The 20,836-nt window shown below is 46.4% G+C and overlaps 1 protein-coding gene across 1 annotated transcript; it reads left to right on the top strand.

Moving 5' to 3' along the window:
* The first annotated feature begins 250 nt into the window (after positions 1–250).
* LOC147007591 (uncharacterized) lies at positions 251–19,817 on the top strand. Its single transcript, XM_085866819.1, has 6 exons — positions 251–1,793; positions 2,851–4,652; positions 7,714–7,776; positions 8,157–8,229; positions 8,990–9,694; positions 17,160–19,817. The coding sequence occupies exons 1-6, from the start codon at positions 998–1,000 to the stop codon at positions 18,188–18,190; spliced, it is 4,470 nt and encodes a 1,489-aa protein (XP_085722945.1). The 5' UTR covers positions 251–997; the 3' UTR covers positions 18,191–19,817.
* Positions 19,818–20,836: the final 1,019 nt, after the last annotated feature.

Below are 20,836 nucleotides of genomic sequence, written 5' to 3'. Positions count from 1 at the left end.
TGAGTATTTGCCTTTTCAAGGTTTGATATTAATCGGACAAGTGGTTCCCAAGTTATGGCCATTTATTTACCAAACCAATCACAGGACACTTTGCTGCGTGGGCGTGGCTGATGGGGAAGAGAAGCTCATCCGCGTTCCCCATTACGGATTACAATGTACGGACTTCCGGATAGTGATGACTTAATGTATTCAAATAATTTCTCGATTTCTTATGTGCATTTATAGATAAACACAATGCCCCAATCCAGTCGTCGTTTACGAGAGCGAAGGAACGGCCTGTGTCGTTGTTTTTTGCAGATACGGCCACTCAAGTACGAACAAGTACGCCCGAATTGCCCAAACCCGGTCAAGACGGCATCAGCCCACGTGTCCTAAAACCTTCTCGGCTGCTCTTACTCACCCTCTCCCTTTTCTATTCACACACTCATTCACTGAAGGTCATCTGCCATCTGCTTGGAAATCAGCAAACATGACCGCAGGTCAGGTCAGGTGTGGGACCATGTGCCAGAGCAGCGCGTTGCTGCGTCCACTTTCCGCACCGTCCGATTAAATGTTGGTTCCATCAGGTGTGGACGCTGCTCCGGCCTATCAGTGGCCATTGGGACACAAAACGTGACCTCTTCATCCTGGTGAAGGTGTGTAATTAACCATGAAGCACCGAGTGGTGTTTTATATCCCAGTCCACTCTGTGGAGACACGTTCGTGTTGTTTTCACTGCGCGGTTCCACGGGAGAGAAACTGCGAGGTGAAGCGATTGGGTGATGCGTCGTGACGTCATCACGCTGCTCGCGAAAAAAACCCGTTGAGTTCGTTGAAGCCGATTCGTCAGAGGGTTCATTGACTGTTCCCTTGACGACGGGTTTTCGCGGTTTGATATATCCTGCTCTTCCCCCCCCCACTTGACCACAACGAACCTTCCGTGACTCCGGGTCGTGTCTCCGATACACCGTTTGGGTCCCTGGACGTCACCGGTTTCGTGACGTTCGAGGAGCCGTTCATGTCGCGGTACCAGGGTCCAAATCCGGGATGGACGGTCTCGGTGCCCCCACCAAAAGTACTGCTACCCATTCCAATGTCGACCCACTCAGTGAGTGCACCACCCTCATGGACGGAGCCTGCGATCTTGGCCACGTGCTCCGGAGGGGGTCGCTACCTGATTGCGTCCGTGACTGTTCTCCCACCATCGAATGTGGTGCTGGATGTGGTGACCGCGACGCCTCCCGACGGACAGGGTCTCGAGCGATGCGATGCGGACACCCCGGCTCAGATGTCAGATCCACACAGCGATGCTGAAGGATGGACGGGGGAGCCGAAGACCGCACTCGTGGCATTGTCGAATATCACACCGATAGACCTGCATTTGGGGCACGACCCATCCCTGCAGCATGACCCTGTGGTGGTGTGGGATGTGGTGGGAAGGAGTGGTGTGGGTTGTGATGAGCCAGGGATATTGGTGGAGTCCCCGACGGACTCGCAAGTCGTGCCCTACCTTGAGCCGACCTGGCCCGTCCTGCCGCCGGTCCCGATACCGTTGGGCACGACCCTGCCATGTGCGCTGATGACTGGTGGTGGTGGAGTGGGAGGAGATCCACAGGGTTGCACCAACTGTCATGAGCGCTTGGAGGAAGACATTCCCTCTGTGAAGGACCGAGTTGTGCCCGCGTCTGAGACCAGCAAGAAGCAGGACGTGGACGAAAAGGTGTTGTCCTGTTTGAGTGGGCACGAGTCTCCCCGGGTCATGTGGATGGACATCATGAGCATTGTGGGGAAAGAAAAGGAAAAGGAGCTCAGAGGTGAGATATCATAAACAGGGATGTACACAGAGCACCGCATCATGGAGTGTGGTTGTACTCCATCAGCAGGGATGGAATGGGGAAAACAAAAGTGTCCGCCCATTCAAACGTGGACAAAATCTATCTCGGCCTTTTCAACCACCGAAGAGTGAAACGGTTAGAATTTAAAATCTTCACCTTTTATTCTGGAACATTTTCATGACGAACAACAATGAAAAATTCATCAAAATACACAAAATCACGAAAAAATACACAAAATCACGAAAAAATACACAAAATCACGAAAAAGAGATCACAGAATATTCCTTTTGTCCTGTTGTGTTCTGATCCGTTCTGTAGATTAATACGAGCTCTTCCACGAGCCTCGACTGCACACTAATACAAATAAATATAAATAATAAAAACACCACGAAGACTCCTAATGTGACCGTGAGAGACGGGCTTTTACAATCACTGTCTGTCTGTCTGTCTGTCTGTCTGGCATTGTCATACCTTTTGTTTTGAGCTTTTGTTATCAAATTTTCAACAAATTAAGAATTTGCATATTGGAGTCACTGAATTGGGTCATAATTGAAATGCTAGAAGCCGATTGTTTGTTGTTTTTGGTTCAAAAGGTCAAAGGTCAAGGTGGCATACGATCGTGAATTTTCATCCGATTGAGTTTGAAATTTGAGAAACGTTTTCATGTTGGGTCTCTGAAGCCTGTGTTGCTTGTGAGGTCAAAAGATCAAGGTCGACTGAAATCATCAATTTATTTTTTTAACCTTTCGTCATGTTTAGAAGACGTGAGAAGAGGTGTGAATACAAATCGGACGCGGACGGCTTCACATTTTCACATTCTCTCGAGTTTTCTTTTGTAACTCTGATCTCAGGTCATCTCGCTGATCATTGGGAATCACCAAACGTGGAAAAATATCAACATTCATTTCTCTTTCCTTAAAAAAAGAAAGTCTAACGTCCCCCGTGTATCATTTATCTGACCCTGATTGCATCCCATAATCCCTTGTGCTGAACACGTTATGACCTAATTAGTTCTGATGGTTCTTTGTCTTTGCAGAGAAAGAAATTAAAATGGTTTCTTTTCCCAACTCTACCCAGTTCTTCAACACAGAAGATTGTTTAAATCAGCAAATGTCTTCTTGTCAGGACTCTGATAAATTGAACAGCGTGTCTCACGACATCCACACAAGGTATTTAAAGGTACCCAAGCAGATCCAAACAAATGAGAAACCATACCCGTGTTCTGTGTGGACCAAGGAGTTTGATTATGAATCTGCTTCACCTCGACAACAAAGAATATCTCTGGGGGAGAAACCCTACAATCGCTCTGTGTCTCCCAAGACATGGACTCAGACATCAAATCTACATCAACATCGAATATTTCACAATGGGGAGAACAACCACATTGGGGAGAACAACCACACTGGGGAGAAACCCAACCAAGGGGAGAACAACCACACTGGGGAGAAACCTAACCAAGGGGAGAACAACCACACTGGGGAGAACAACCACACTGGAGAGAACAACCACACTGAGGAGAAACCCAACCAAGGGGAGAACAAGCACACTGGGGAGAAACCTAACCAAGGGAAGAACAACCACACTGGGGAGAAACCCAACCAAGGGGAGAACAACCACACTGGGGAGAAACCTAACCAAGGGGAGAACAACCACACTGGGGAGAACAACCACACTGGAGAGAACAACCACACTGAGGAGAAACCCAACCAAGGGGAGAACAAGCACACTGGGGAGAAACCTAACCAAGGGAAGAACAACCACACTGGGGAGAAACCCAACCAAGGGGAGAACAACCACACTGGGGAGAAACCCAACCAATGGGAGAACAGTCACACTGGGGAGAAACCGTACAAGTGTTCTGTGTGTTCTAATGTTTTTCGTCATTTGTTTACCTTGAATGATCACAAACGAGTTCACATTGGGGAGAAACCCTACGAGTGTTCTGTGTGTTCTAAACTGTTTCGTCAATTATCACACTTGAATAACCACAAACGAGTTCACACTGGGGAGAAACCATTCGAGTGTTCTGTGTGTTCTCAAGTGTTTCGTGATTTATCAACCTTGAATAAACATAAACGAGTTCACACGGGGGAGAAACCATACGAGTGTTCTGTGTGTTCGAAAGTGTTTCGTCATTCTTTTACTTTCAATGTACATAAACGACTTCACACTGGTGAGAAACCGTACAAATGTTCTGTGTGTTTTAAAGTGTTTCGGCATTTGCTTACCCTGAATAACCACAAACGACTTCACACTGGGGAGAAACCATACAAGTGTTCTGTGTGTTCAAAGTTTTTTCGTGATTCATCAAACTTGAATAAACACAAAAGAGTTCACACGGGGGAGAAACCGTACGAGTGTTCTGTGTGTTCGAAAGTGTTTCGTCATTCTTTTACCTTCAATGTACATAAACGACTTCACACTGGTGAGAAACCGTTCAAATGTTCTGTGTGTTTTAAAGTGTTTCGGCATTTGCTTACCCTGAATAACCACAAACGACTTCACACTGGGGAGAAACCCTTCGAGTGTTCTGTGTGTTCAAAGTTTTTTCGTGATTCATCAAACTTGAATAAACACAAAAGAGTTCACACGGGGGAGAAACCATACAAGTGTTCTGTATGTTCTAAATTGTTTCGTCAGTTATCACATTTGAATAACCACAAACTAATTCACACTGGGGAGAAACCGTACGAGTGTTCTGTGTGTTCTGAAGTGTTTCGTCAGTTATCACACTTGAATAAACACAAACTAATTCACACAGCACTCAGCACAAAAGTTAAAAGCCAAAAAGGTGTCACCTGTTCTCCAACCAACAGCTACTCAGCTCCAGACGAATCATAGAAGATTAAATGAACAAAGCTGTAGCTTTGAGAATAAGGAAGGCATCCTCTACTGGAAAGCATGGGATGAAGCATGGGAGATTATTGGTAAATGAGAACAGGTGTAAATTACAGGTACTCCATTGGAAAATGAAACAGAAACGAACACAGCCCTATTGATTGCAAAGAAAAAAAAAGGAAAATTATTGAAGTAAATATCAGCAGATATATTCTGACAAATGGGAGAATGACAAAAGAGCAGGAAGATTTAAAAAAGAGCTCAACAGAGCAAGGATCGACAAGGAAGGCTCATTGTAATGACGAAGAAGAGATAAAATTAGTTGGGATGCAGAACGAGTCATTGTCGAACATTCAAGACCAAGGTCACTACACTAATGCCTCGATGGAAATGGCGGGATTGAGCCAATTGGACAAATTCAGGTTTTGTGGGGTATAAACAGAAAGTACCAGTTGCCTCCTTTCAGGATGTAAAATACTCACGTCAGAACAGCTGTACACAGAAAGACATGACAGCGTCTGTGGAGTAATCCACTGGCACATCCATAAAAATTTCAACATCCCGGCACCAAAACAATCTTGGAAACACAAACCACATCCGATCCTTAAAAATGAACATATAATGCTCATGTCTGACAAGATCATCCCATCCAAGTGTGGACATTGCAAACAAAGCATTGCATCTGGACAGAGTGCTCAAACACGAAAGGGAAAAGTCAGCATTGTTGATTGAGGTATCAGTTCCCATGATTTTTTTATTAAATGATACAGAAATCAGGAAAATGACCAAATACCAGGATCTGTAAATGGAGGTCAAGAGGACTTGCAAACTGAAGAAAATTTCAGTTGGACCAGTGATAGTCGGAGCTACAGGAATGATAAACAAAACCCTCAATGAGTCATTAAAAACCATTCCGGGGAATGAATACTAAGACAAACGAACAACAGTTGGAAGTTCAGTGATGATCTTGAAAAGAACCCTCAAACGAAACTCTGAAAACAAGAAAACTTCACAACTTGCTCCATCAAACATGACCCTTTACCAAAATGGAGGTGGACACACACACACACACACACACACACACACACACACACACACACACACACACACACACGATTCATTTATATTTATTAAAAGTGTGAACATGACCTGGAATTCTATTTTGTTTCTCAAACTTTGGGATATCTTTAATCCCATTACTGTGTTTGTTGTTCCTCTTGTGGGAAGTTCTTCACATCACCTGTCAGGGTTTATTCTTTGTACTTCCTCATGATCAGGTGTACAGGTGTTAACCATTAAATTGTTTGTTTTCCCCAATCGTTTCAGCCTGAATCTTTGATTACTTCCCGAGTTTAATGTAACTTGGAACTTTAATCTGATTCAAGTTATTTATGGACGAATATAAATGATTAATGATATGTAAAGTGCAATTGTTCATTGTATAGAAGTTATTTATGGACGAATATAAATGATTAATGATATGTAAAGTGCATTTGTTCATTCTGGAGAAGTTATTTATGGACGAATATAAATTATTAATGATAATGTAAAGTGCAATTGTTCATTGTATAGAAGTTATTTATGGACGAATATAAATGATTAATGATATGTAAAGTGCTATTGTTAAATGTATATAGTTATTTATGGACGAATATAAATGATTAATGATATGTAAAGTGCATTTGTTCATTCTAGAGAAGTTATTTATGGACAAATATAAATTATTAATGATATGTAAAGTGCTATTGTTTATTGTATATAGTTATTTATGGACGAATATAAATGATTAATGATATGTAAAGTGCTATTGTTAAATGTATATAGTTATTTATGGACTAATATAAATTATTAATGATATGTAAAGTGCTATTGTGAATTGTATATAGTTATTTATGGACAAATATAACTTATTAATGATATGTAAAGTGCAATTGTTAATTGTATATAGTTCTTTATGGATGACCCCTTCCATTTGTCAGAAAAGAATTCATTTTCTTACCTTAACTTAACCTCCATCTCCCAACATATTTCCAACCGAATCCTCCTCACCTCACGCTGCCTTTCCTTCCCCTCACGCTGTCTTCCCTTCCCCTCATGCTGCCCCTCCTCCCCTTACGCTGCTTTCCCTTCCCCTCACGCTGCCTTCCCTTCAGCTCACACTGCCTTTTCTTCCACTCACGCTGCCTTCCCTTCCCCTCACACTGCCTTCCCATCCCCTCATACGACCTTCCCTTCCCCTCAGGCTGTCTTCCCTTCTCCTTATGCTGCATTCCCATCCCCTCACACTTCCTTCCCTTCCCCTCACGCTGTCTTCCCTTCCCCTCACACTGCCTTCCCTTTCCCTCACGCTGTCTTCCCTTGCCCTCACACTGCCTTCCCTTCCCCTCACGCTGCCTTTCCTTCCCCTCACGCTGTCTTCCCTTCCCCTCACACTGCCTTCCCATCCCCTCACACTGCCTTCCCTTCACGCTGCCTTTCCTTCCCCTCACGCTGTCTTGCCTTCCCCTCACACTGCCTTCCCATCCTCTCACACTGCCTTCCCATCCCATCACACTGCCTTCCCATTTTCTCCCCTCATGTTTCCTCCCACTCTCCTCATGCTGCCACCCCCTTCCATAACACTGCCTTCCTCTCCCATCATGCTGCCTCCCACTCCCCTCATGCTGCCTCCCACTCCCCTCACACTACCTTCCCATCCCCTCACACTGCCTTCCCATCCCATCACACTGCCTTCCCATTTTCTCCCCTCATGTTTCCTCCCACTCCCCTTAGGCTGCCTCCCCCTTCCCCTCATGCTGCCTTCCCTTCTCCTCATGCTGCCTTCCCTTCCCCTCACGCTGTTTTCCCTTGCCTTCACACTGCCTTCCCTTCCCCTCATGCTGCCTTCCCCTCCCCTCACACCACCTTCGCTGCCCTCATGCTCAATTTCCTTCCCTTCTCCTCACACAATCCTCCTCCCATGTACCCTCCACCACCATACAACTCTCCGGAAGTTGAGGAGAGGAAGAGGTGCCAAAGAATGTGTGAATTGGACAAATTTAAGTTGTGTTTTTTTTGGCAGTCGGAACTTCTGTTTGGATCAATTCCGCAATTCATCTCACGTTTGGAGATTCTCGAGCTTATGGTGTGTGTGGAAATTAATAGAAATGTATTGAACAAAACAACGTCCAAAATATTTTACACATCAAAAATTTTCACCACATTCCAGGGTTTAAAACTGAGTGCACTCCACCTTTGTTCGCACTCCTCCTCCCCGCTGGGTTTTTTATTTTCCCTGACCTACTCGGACACTGGTCTGAGCACGGAGTGCTCCTGCTCGTTCGTGCTCCTTGCCAAAGTACCCAATTCGTCAACCGTGGTTTGTGGTGTGGAAGCAAACTCGAAGTCATCAACACAATTACAACATTTATTGAACAAACACACTTTAGCTTGCGCATCGTAGAGTTAGTTTGCGCAACATCATTTAATGGATGTTTCTGTTTTCTGTTATCGGAGGGTTTACAGGTCGATGGACCATCCGGGTGCAATCACTGTCCTCTGTACATGATAAAGCTGTTGTTGACTCTGGAACAGCTCGGTAAACTTGTGGTGACACACCAGGTTGTGCTGGTTTAGCCAAAACAGGAATATCACGTGGTGTGGTGAACGAGTGTGTGAGTTCGGACGAAACTCGGTGGACATGTTTTGTGTGTGACGAGGACGAGTCGATTCGATTCTGGTGAAGATCCCAATCCGGATTTGAGAATGTTCACGTCACAGAACTTGGTGGATGAGTTTGTCGGTGACAAGAACAAACGGATTAAATTTTGGTTCCATCAGGTGTGGACGCAGCTCCGGCCTATCAGTGGCCGTTGGGATCCAAAAGGTAACCTGTTCATCCTGGTGAAGGTGTGTAATTAACCATGAAGCACCGAGTGGTGTTTTATATCCCAGTCCACTCTGTGGAGACACACACATGTTGTTTTCACCGCGCGGTTCCACGGGAGAGAAACAACGAGGTGAAGCGATTGGGTGACGCGTCGTGACGTCACCACGCTGCTCGCGAAAAAAAAATCGTTTTGTTCGTTGAAGCCGATTCGTCAAAGGGTTCATTGACAGTTCCCTTGACGACGGGTTTTCGCGGTTTGATATATCCTGCTCTTCCCCCCCCCCCACCCCTCCCCCTCTTCACCACAACGAACCTTCCGTGACTCCGGGTCGTGTCTCCGATACACCGTTTGGTTTCGTGACGTTCGAGGAGCCATCCATGTCGCGGTTCCAGGGTCCAAATCCGGGATGGACGGTCTCGGTGCCCCCACCAAAAGTACTGCTACCAATTCCAACGTCGACCCTCTCAGTGAGTGGACCACCCTCATGGAGGGGGCCTGCGATCTTGGCCACGTGCTCCGGAGGGGGTGGCTACCTGATTGCGTCCGTGACTGTTCTCCCACCGTCGAATGTGGTGCTGGATGTGGTGACCGCGACGCCTCCCGACGGACAGGGTCCCGAGCGATGCGATGCGGACACCCCGGCTCAGATGTCAGATCCACACAGCGGTGCTGAAGGATGGATGGGGGAGCGGAAGACCGCACTCGTGGCATTGTCGAATATCACACCGATAGACTTGCATTTGGGGCACGACCCATCCCTGCAACATGACCCTGTGGTGGTGTGGGATGTGGTGGGAAGGAGTGGTGTGGGTTGTGGTGAGCCAGGGATATTGGTGGAGTCCACAATGGACTCGCAAGTCGTGCCCTACCTTGAGCCGACCTGGCCCGTCCTGCCGCCGGTCCCGATACCATTGGGCACGACCCTGCCATGTGCGCTGATGACCGGTGGTGGTGGAGTGGTTGGAGATCCACAGGGTTGCACTAACCGTCATGAGCGCTTGGAGGAAGACATTCCCTCCATGAAGGATCGAGTTGTGCCGGCGTCTGAGACCAGCAAGAAGCAGGACGTGGAGGAAAAGGTGTTGTCCTGTTTGAGTGGGCACGAGTCTCCCCGGGTCATGTGGATGGACATCATGAGCATTGTGGGGAAAGAAAAGGAAAAGGAGCTCAGAGGTGAGATATCATAAACAAGGATGTACACAAAGCACCGCATCATGGAGTGTGGTTGTACTGTTGTGGGGCTGGGTCTCGGTGGCGAGCACGACCGCGAGATGGAGCAGTGGAGTCGGCTCCACCGAACACCCTGAATTTATATGGCGTCACCCCGGATAACTCCAGAGCCGACGGGTCCCTTATCGGACCGAAGATCGCCAATAGGTCGACCACATGGGATAGGGTTAATTGCCAATTTCAATTTCCCTAAATACCCACGTCGTCCAAACTACCGGGGAATTTCACCCTCGGCAGGATCTGCGCGATCCGGGCCGTGAGCGAGCAGAGTACCAGAATCCTGCCGGGCCGATTGCACGATTTCGGCAGCAATGAGGCCTCCTAGTTCCCGTTCGCAGCGCGCAAACCAATAATAGAAAGGACAAGGACGAGCTGGGACATTCAACAAGAGGGGATTTATTTTACAACAATGGGCAAAAACCAGCAAGGGAGACAAAGAGCAGATGACAACCGAATATATTCCAATGTACAATAACGGAATCACTTAACGATTGTACTTCGAGAGGGGCCCACACTCAGACACACACCCAAAAAAATGGACCCCGTCGGGTCTTTATTGAAGGTTTCCAGCTCGAGGGAAGATGAGCTGGAAACCAGAGCTATCTTGGACCTGTCCACCTCGTGTGCTCTTCGACGTCCTGGACCGGCGGGACTCGAACTCGCAACCACGATGCCACTCCAAGTACCAGGGACGGAGGATGAAAGACGGACGCCAACCAACACGAGCGCGCCGATCATTTATTCACTCCTTCTCCAGAGGGGAGGAGCCGCCTCCTCCGACCCGCTCTCCCTCACTGGACGGTTTTTGGCGCGCAAATGCGCTCGTCGCCCCTGTGATTGGCCAAAAGGGGCGCCAAGTCTGCTGATTGGACCAGGAGGGGGGGTGGTGGGCGTCACGGCGGACCGCCCCTAAAACAGGAAGAGGAGTAATATTGTCCTGCGTTGGCTCTCATTGGCCGACCGACGGCAAAACTCGCTCGCATCTCTCTGATTGGTCGAGAAAGATGCCAAGTCCTTCTTGAACTTATTGAATCAGGGTGGAGTGAATATGTTGTTGTTGTTGGAAGTGATGTGAAAATGTAAAAGAAAACCCTGACCATCAAAATAACTCCGCAGCGCACGAACATTTCATCACCCATTAAACATAGGGACGGGACCCGACCTACGAACACATACCTACCGATATAACTGATCTATAAGGACTCTGGCTGTCGTGTGCTCATGGCTGCCACATTCGTAACAGTCCTCCATCAGCAGGGATGCAATGGGGGAAAACAAAAGTGTCCGCCCATTCAAACGTGGACAAAATGATCTCGGCTCTAAAACTACCGAAGAGTGAAACCGTTAGAATTTAAAATCTTTAACTTTTATTCTGGAACGTTTTCATACGTTTACAACCCTGAGAACGCTGAGACGCTTCAGACCCTATAATCCCCTAAGACCAGACCCCATTGAACCTCTAAATCCTTGGAGTCCTCTTACAATTTACAACTTTTCAGACTTTTCACCTTTACTCCTTGACAACTAGACCATTGAGATCTTTTGTTTGCAATTAATATCCTTTAATTTCCTTCATCTTTCCATTTATTTTCCACGCAAAATACACAAAACATAAAACCAGTCCTGTCGAGGGTCTGTAATCTCTGATTGTTCGTTTATGTCAGCATGAGAGATGGGTTTTTATATTCACTGTCTGTCTGTCTGTCTGTCTGTCTGTCTGTCTGTCTGTCTGTCTGTCTGTCTGGCCTTGTCATACCTTTTGTTTTGAGCTTTTGTTTTCAAATTTTCAACAAAGTGTTGCGGTTCTCGGAACCGCATGGATACAACAGATAGGTGGCCCCAGTGCCGTATATAAAGAGTCTGGCCAACTATTGTCTCGATCATGCAGGGCTCTGATTGGTCAATACCCGGTCACGTGCGTTGCTGGCGCCATGTTGCAGCCCAACTCAACGCGAGTGAATTTTGGAGCGAAATTAGAATAGTTTTCGCCATCTTTTCACGTTTTCTCGTCAGATTTTGACTTTTTTGATGACACAATGGTGGGGTGTGCTGTGCGTCCAGGGCAAGGCGTGAAAACGCACCGCTTCCCCAGGGACCCGGAAAGATGTCGTCGTTGGGCCGTAAATGTGAAAAGGGAGAACTGGACTCCACACGACAATGCCTACCTTTGTGCGGTAAGTAGCGGCGGTTTGCAGTTCCCATCCGACGTCGGATCGGAGTATCTAGGTTAAAGTCAGATTGAATGAATGCCTGTCGGATCGGATCAGATCGGAGCGCTGAAACAGCTCGGAATCCGAAATAATGAGATGTAATCCGATGCCGAAATTTCACGAATACGTAAGTAGTCAACACTAGATTTGCAATATATCCGATCTGATACACACCACGAGCCGTAAGTAACTTTCTCACATTGGTTTTATCCATATTAGGTTAGGAAATAGTGTATGCAGTTTTCCCGTAAAATTCAATCCCTCCAACTGACGACGGTCAATATGAAAACAGGAGGGTTGATGGTTCAAGACCACTCAAGCACAATGCCGTCCCGACTGTCTTTCCACATATTGTGCCTGTCACGAAAAGGAAGCCGAGGATACGACCCCATCACGAGACGACACCACAGAAGGAGCCCGTCCCAGATCACACATACGCAAAACAAGACATGCCTGTGAATGACCATGACAACCAAGATGTCCAACTCGTTGACCTTGCCTCCGATGCCCCTGTAACGCCGGCTGAAACCGACCAGGGTCCTGACTGCGACGCCAAGATCGCAGCAGTGGAGGCGAAAGTGGTCTCTCTCAAGTGGCGGTGACATGAGGCACAGTGGGACAAACGCAAACAAGCCAGGGAGCTCGTCACTCTGAAGGCGAATGTCCAGAAAGTTTTCAACCTCGATCAGATCAACAAGCTGTCTCGTCTCAGCACAAGGGGTACTCAGTGGTCAGCAGAAACCCACAAGAAGGCTCTGCAACTCCGCTTTGCATGTGGCAGTACCGGCTACGAAGTCCTGTTGTCGCAACACCAGCCGCTGCCATCGCTTCGTTCATTACGACGGAAGATGGAGGTTATTGCGATGGAACCTGGTATTCTTGATAAAGTGTTCGACTTCCTCCAGCTGAAGGTTGCTACCATGAAGGAACCGGAGCGTGAGTGCTGCCTAACGCTGGATGAAATGACAATTGAAGTGGGATTGCAGTTCGACAGATCATCCAGTAGTTTGCGCGGAAATGTAACTTTGCCAGGACATGGTGACGCTGCAACACCTCCAGATGGAAGCAAACAATTGCCTATCATTTTATGGGCAATTCGGTGAACGGAGCCTACTTCCAGCCACTTGTGACTGAAATCGTACAGCGGGCTCATGTCATTGGGCTCCATGTCAAAGCAGTCACATGTGATGTAGGTAGTGCCAATCGAGCAATGTTCAAGAACTTCGGACTGGTGAGTTCGAATCACGCAGTGACAGTCAATCGAATTCCCCACCCATGCGCTGACGGCAGGTTCCTACATTTCAAGTACGACGCACCGCACCTGATCAAGAATGTCAAGGCGAGTCTGGTGAATGGGAACGAATTCAAGCTCGGTGCTGATATCGTCTCCAGGCATGATCTGCCTTCAAATGTCGTCAGCCTGGGGGCAATCAAGGAACTGGTGACATTTCAGGTCAATGACGATCTGAAACTGACGCCCAATCTCGGCATGGAAATGGTGTCGAACACCGCCCATTTGGACAAAATGAAAGTGGGAAAGGCATTGAATTTTTTTTCAGGAAGTCGGTCAGTGCTAGGCTGCACTTCCTGGTGGAAAACGAAGGTTTTGACAACGCGTTGCTAACGACTGCCTGGTTTTTGGACTTTCTGAACACCTGGTTCGACCTGATGTCCAGCCGTCACCCCGCCACCGCGCTCAGTAAAGCGAATACGTGTGATTACGAGAAGGCGATCCGGCACCTTGAAGAGACGCTGGTGGTATTCGGAGGGATAGAATGTGGAAAATCGTGGAAGCCGTGGCAATCCGGCGTCAGATTATCGGCCTCGTCTGTGCTCGACATTCAGAGAGAACTGCTGGCCAGGGGACACCACTTTGTGCTCACATCCAGACTCACGCAGGATTGCCTCGAGAACCTGTCTGGGTGCGTCCGATTCAAGAATCCTGTCCCAAACGCGCTGGAATTCGGACAGGTCCTGAAGCTCATAACGGTGGCGCAATTTCTGAAGTGTCCCGCGTCCGGTAATTATCTCGAGGATGACCGGTCATTTTTTAGCGGATTTCCTCGACATTCCGAAAGAGAAACCGGCGACACCAGATGAATGTGACGAGGACACATTCAGCTGTTTGATTGGAGAGCTGCCTCCTGATCCTCTGAGCAAAGCCCAAGAGAGCAGCTTGTATTACCTGGCTGGCTACTGTATCTCCTCCGTCTCCAAATCCTGGACACATTGCACCATTTTCCTGGAAGCCGCGGAGGACCGCCGAAAGTCTCTTTCGCAGGGCAGTCGTGAGGCGATAACAAGACTGAAGGAGTACAACGAAGGCGCTTTGACTCATTGCAGTGACGAGACTTTCAAGATGTTCAGAGAAGGAGAGAAGCAGTTCAGGATGGTGCAGGACCAGTTGAATGGGCATAACCTGGTTGAAAGACTTGTCCGTCGTCTGTCCGCTTTCTCAGTTGATATTCCCGACTGCCACGATCTGAAAACGAAGCCACTGACGAAGTTTTTCACTGTGAGTCTGTACATCTATCCCAAAGCGTAAAATTCGATCCGTGTCAGCCAGGCAAAAGTTGGTACTGCCAGTTGTTGTTATAGCGGTTATCGCCGTCTACCCTCCTGGCCATCTATAGCCGTCCACCGTACTTTTTCGTTTTGGCCTTTTATGAATCTTGTACTCTAATTCTGGGTCATGTTTCTTTTAATTCATCCTGAGGAGCTCTCCGAATCATGGTTGGCTTTGCTGAACTGGTCATTTTTTCGCTAGATTTCTCGCCTCTGTGGTTCGTGCGATACACAGGTTTCCATAGATTCAGGCAAGAAATCTTGGACAGTCAAGAAATAGATTAGTCCGTCCTCAGTATGCGACTTGTGGTATTATGTCACCTCAGTTCTTTTTTGGTGGGTTTATCAGCATCCAGAATACACCATCTTGTAGAGCGACTTATTTTCGAGCAAAGCTCAAAATTTGAAGTCGAAACTCCCTTTACCTTTTGTGTAAGAAGGAAAATGCCCGTTCATATCGCGCAGCGCGTATGCTCCTGCAGAGCCAGCATCACGCTGGCTGGGATGCAATATGGCGCCTGCCGAGCCAGTTGGCCAGACTGTCTTTATCTACGGCACTGGGTGGCCTGAGACAGTTATGCCATTAATATACGTGTAGATAGACCCCCTTCCTTTTGTTTCGTGGGAAGACAAGGGAGTGCGTTGCGATGGGCTAATAGTTAGGTTATCAAATTCATTTTTCCCTTCTTATTTCATTCACACATTTTCTTTTCTCAGGTAAATCTGCCTCGCTTGCCCCTCGTCTCGTTTACCACAGCGTGACGATCCACGGTGCCTTCTGCCTCGCTTGCCCCCTCGTCTGGTGTCGTCTACCATAATCGTGCACCAACGTCTATCCGAAAGAAGACATGTGCAGCGAGTCCCGCAGTAAGGTGGGCGGGCTGCACCAGCGTCTACCCAAAACCCGGACCAGGCTGGCGGATCACGTGAGGGATCGGAGCCGGTCGGAGCGCCCGACTCTGGCGATGACATCGGATTCGGCATGGCCCCTCCAACGAGCTCCGGGCTCTATAAAACACGGAGAATCCTCCGTGAGTGTGAAGAGAATTGTGAGAAGTGTGTCGTGTTCGGTGTGGGTGTTCTTCAGGCGGAGTGTTCCTGCTACTTGACTCCGCCCACATCTCGTCTCGATGAACCGCCTCCTGCCTGGTCCCACCGACTGCTCCACCCTCGCCCTCTGGTCTCCGCCCTTCTCCACTCAAGCTCCTCCTCAAGAACACGATCTCCACACGTGCGGCTGTGGCCAGAACAACGCGACTATTGTCGGGTGCCGCACCACGGAGCATCCCTCCCCCGAAACTCCCAGGTACCAAAAACTATAACCTCAACTCCCCTCCCTCCCTGGCTGCAAAAAATCCCTTTTCACTGGGGTTTCTTTTTCTGTGTGTGTGTCTGAGTGTGCTGGCGCCTGTCTGTTAAGCAAGCCTGGAGAAGATCCTTATTCTTGTGACTGTTAATAATCTCGCGTCAAGTCGACACTGTGTCTGCTTTCGTAAGTTGCTTGTATTATTGTCGCACCCCACACCCCTCTCCTCTTTCCCTGCGTTACATTCGCAATAAATCCTTGTTGTGCCACATGCTTTTCCTCGCTTTCTTGTGAATAAATAATTGTCATTCGGAATGTTCCCAGCTCGCATTTGTCTTTTCTCTCATTGGTCCAGCATGGTTCGAATCTAAGTCTAGTCGGTTCTTTATTCCCAACAATCCGTTCCTTCTAGCCGGTACGTCCTTGGCAGTGCCGCTCGGCTGCATCCGATCCGGAAAGGATATCCGATCCGGTAGAGTGATCCGGTTCAGACAAGGCGTACCGAGGGCGTGTTCCCCGGTAATTAAACCACGTGATTTATGAGGTATTAACCCGTAAACTACGATTAACCCGTAGACGGGAGGACCCCAGGTCACGCGGTTGAGTTATTGGCGTCCACGGTCGGTTCAGCGACCCTCCGCGTCACGGAATTATCCGTGAGCGACGGCCGACAATTCCGGGGATTCTGGTGGGAATCGACGTAGCTTCCGCCACCTTGTGGTCTTCTCACCCAACCCCGCCGGCCCGCAACAAAAGTTTTATGATGAGAATTTGGAGAAAATTTCAACAAATTAATAATTTGCATATTGGGGTCACTGAATTGGGTCACCATTCAAAAGCCAGAAGCCGATTGTTTGTTTTTTGGGGGATCAAAAGGTCAAAGGTCAAGGTGACATATAATCATAATAGTGAATTTTCATCCGATTGAGTTTGAAATTTGAGTGAGGTTTTCATGTTGGGTCTCTGAAGCCTGTATCGCTTGTGAGGTCAAAAGATCAAGGTCGACTGAAATCATCGATTTGTTTTTTTAACCTTTCGTCATGTTTAGAAGACGTGAGAAGAAGTGTGAATACAAATCGGACGCGGACGACTTCACATTTTCACATTCTCTCGAGTTTTCTTTTGTAACTCTGATCTCAGGTCATCTCGCTGATCATTGGGAATCACCAAACGTGGAAAAATAGCAACATTCATTTCTCTTTCCTTAAAACAAAGAAAGTCTAACGTCCCCCATGTATCATTTATCTGACTCTGATTGCATCCCATAATTCCTTGTGCTAAACACATCATGACCTAATTAGTTTCTGATGGTTCTTTGTCTTTGCAGAGAAAGAAATGAAAATGGCTTCTTTTCCCATCTCTACCCAGTTCTTCAACACAGAAGATTGTTTAAATCAGCAAATGTCTTCTTGTGAGGACACCGTCACACTGGGGAGATGTCACACACATCGAAGATGTCACACTGGGGAGAAACCCAAACAACGGGAGAACAACCACACTGGGGAGAACAAGCACAAACTAGTTCACACTGGGGAGAAACCCAACCACACTGGGGAGAAACCCAACCAAGGGGAGAACCACCACACTAGGGAGAACAAGCACAAACTAGTTCACATTGGGGAGAAACCCAACCACACTGGGGAGAACAACCACACTGGGGAGAAACCGCACGAGTGTTCTGTGTGTTTTAAACGATTTCGTCAGTTACCACACTTGAATGATCATAAACGAGTTCACACTGGGGAGAAACCGTACGAGTGTTCTGTGTGTTTTAAACGATTTCGTCAGTTATCACACTTGAATGATCACAAAAGAGTTCACACTGGGGAGAAACCGTACAAGTGTTCTGTGTGTTCTCAATTGTTTCGTCAGTTATCACACTTGAAGAATCACAAACGAGTTCACATTGGGGAGAAACCGTACGAGTGTTCTGTTTGTTATCAATTGTTTCGTCATTCATTTTCCTTGAAAATCCACAAACGAGTTCACACTGGGGAGAAACCGTACGAGTGTTCTGTGTGTTCTAAGTTCTTTCGTCAGTTATCAAACTTGAATGTACACAAACTAACTCACACTGGGGAGAAACCGTATAAGTGTTCTATTTGTTCTAAGGTATTTCGTCATTCATTTACCGTGAAGGTTCACAAACGACTTCACACTGGGGAGAAACCGTACGAGTGTTCTGTGTGTTCTAAATTGTTTCGTCAATTATCACACTTGAATCACCACAAACTAACTCACACAGCACTCGACACCAAAGCTAAAAAGGTGTTGCCTGTTCTCCAACCAACAGCTAATCGGCTCCAGACGAATCGTAGAAGATTAAATGAACTTAGCTGTGGCTTAGAGGAGAAGTAAATAATCCTCGACTGGAAAGCGTAATCTACGCATGAAGCATGGGAGATTTTTGGGAAATGAGAACAGGTGTAAATTACAGGTACTACACAGGAAAATGAAACAGAAACAAACACAGCCCCAATTATTGCAAAGAAAAATAGGAAAATTATAAAAAAAATAAAAATCAGCAGATATACTCCGACAAATGGGAGAATGACAAAAGAGCAGGAAGATTAAGAAAAAAGAGCTCGACAGAGCAAGGATCGACAAGGAAGGATCATTGTAATGATGAAGAAAAGATCAAATTAGTTGGGATGGAGAACGAGTCATCATCAATGCTCATTGCTCAAGACCAAGGACACTACATTAATGCCTTGAAGGAAATGGCGGGATTGAGCCAATTGGACAAATGCAGGTTTTGGGGGGTAGAAACAGAAAGTACCAGTCACCTCCTTGCAAGATTGAAAATACTCATGTCAGAACATCTGAACACCGAAAGACATGACAAAATACTCATGTCAGAACACCTGAACACTGAAAGACATGACAGCGTCTGTGGAGTAATCCACTGGCACATCCATCAACATTTCAACATCCCGGCCCCAAAACAATCGTGGAAACACAAACCACATCCGATCCTTGTAAATGAACATATAATACTCATGTATGACAAGATGATCCCATCCAAGTGTGGACATTGCAAACAAAGCATTGCGTCTGGACGTAGTGCTCAAACACGAAAAGGAAAAGTCGGCATTGTTGATTGAGGTTTCAGTTCCCATGACTTTGGACTAAATGACACAGAAATCAGGAAAATGACCAAATACCAGGATCTGAAAATGGAGGTCAAGAGGACTTGGAAACTGAAGAAAGGTTCAATTGTACCGGTGAGAGTTGGAGCTGCAGGAATGATAAACAAAACCTTCACTGTGTCGTTAAAAATCATTCCGGGGAATGAATACTACGACAAACGAACAACAGTTGGAGGCTGAATGGGGTTCCGTGACGATCTTGAAACGAACCCTCGGAACGAAACTCTGAGAACAAGAAAACTTCACAACTTGCTCCATCAAGCATGAATATTTACCAAAATGGAGGTGGAAACGCACAAACACACACACTCAGACACTCAAACACACACACACACACACACACACACACACACACACACTTAACCACACACACTCAAACAAATACACACTCAAACAAACACACAAACCATCACACATACACAAACACACACACACACACACACTCAAACATTCAAACAAACACACACACAATCTCGTACACACACACACACACACACAAACACAGACACTCAAACACACACACACACACACACACACACACACTGAAACAAACACACACACACGCACACACTCACTCAAACAAATACACACAGACACTCAAACAAACACACAAACCATCACGCACACACACACGATTCATTTTTATTTATTAAAAGTGTAAACATGAACTGGAATTCTATTTTGTTTCTCAAACTTTGGGATATCTTTAATCCCATAACTGTGTTTGTTGTTCCTCTTGTTGGAAGTTCCTTCCGTCTCCTGTGAGTGTTTATTCTTTGTACGTCCTTACGATCAGGCGTACAGGTGTTAACCATTAAATTGTTTGTTTTTCCCAATCGTTTCAGCCTGAATCTTTGATTACTTCCCGAGTTGAATGTAACTTGGTACTTTAATCTGATTTAGTTATTTATGGATGAACATAAATGATGAATTGTATAAAAAGTCCAATTGTTAATTTTCCCGCCCCCGGAGGGAGGGAGCGGGATATTGTAATCGTCCAGTTTGTTTGTCTGTTTGTTTGTTTGTTTGTTTGTCTGTCTGTTAGCAAATTTACGGCAAACGGCTTATGCAAACACTATCAAATTTAGGCACAAGTAGGCAATGCAGCTTGGACGACCCCATTAACTTTTGGGTCCAATTGGATCAAAGGTCAAGGTCAAGGTCACGAAAAGATCAAAATCGTTTTTCGCACATAACTTCGTCAAAAATGATCTGTTTACTTCAAACTAAGCTTATTATGTAGTGAACCTTATTCGATTTGTCACTTATAATCCTACCCATTCCTATAGTGAAAAATGCATATTTGTGAAGATCGGTAAGGTCCGAAGTTTTGGGGGTCATGGTCATCGGTCAAAATTACAAATTTTCCATTAAAATTAAAACATGGTTACGAAACTACAACTTCACGGGAAAACGGCTTGCTCAAACACTGTCAAATTGTATCCACAGGTGGGTAATGAACCTTGTACAACCCCATTAACGTTTGGGTCCAATGAGGTCAAAGGTCAAGGACAGGTCACGAAAAGGTCAAAATCGTTTTTCGCTCATAACTTCGTCAAAAATGGTTTAATTGACTTCAAACTAAGACTAAAATATTCCTTATTCTATTCCTTATAATCAACATTCAGGTTAAGGATGTATCAAATTTAACTTTGATCCCCAAAACAACTTTATGCCTTAAATGGGTGGGATTTGTTGTGCCTGGCACCACTTGTTGTATATAGTTATTTATGGACTACCCTTTCCATTTGAAAGATGAGAATTAAGTTTCTTCCCTTAACTTAACCCTCATCCACCAACATATTTACAACCGAATCTTACAAATGGGATCTTGTCAGACCCCAGGGGTCTTGTC

This window comes from Eptatretus burgeri, unplaced genomic scaffold (genome assembly GCF_056783735.1).
Source record: "Eptatretus burgeri isolate ZD-2024b unplaced genomic scaffold, Ebu_testis_v1 Ebu_testis_scaffold_88, whole genome shotgun sequence".
In the NCBI taxonomy this organism is placed as follows: Eukaryota; Metazoa; Chordata; class Myxini; order Myxiniformes; family Myxinidae; genus Eptatretus; species Eptatretus burgeri.
This window is presented reverse-complemented; position numbering and strand designations above follow the sequence as displayed.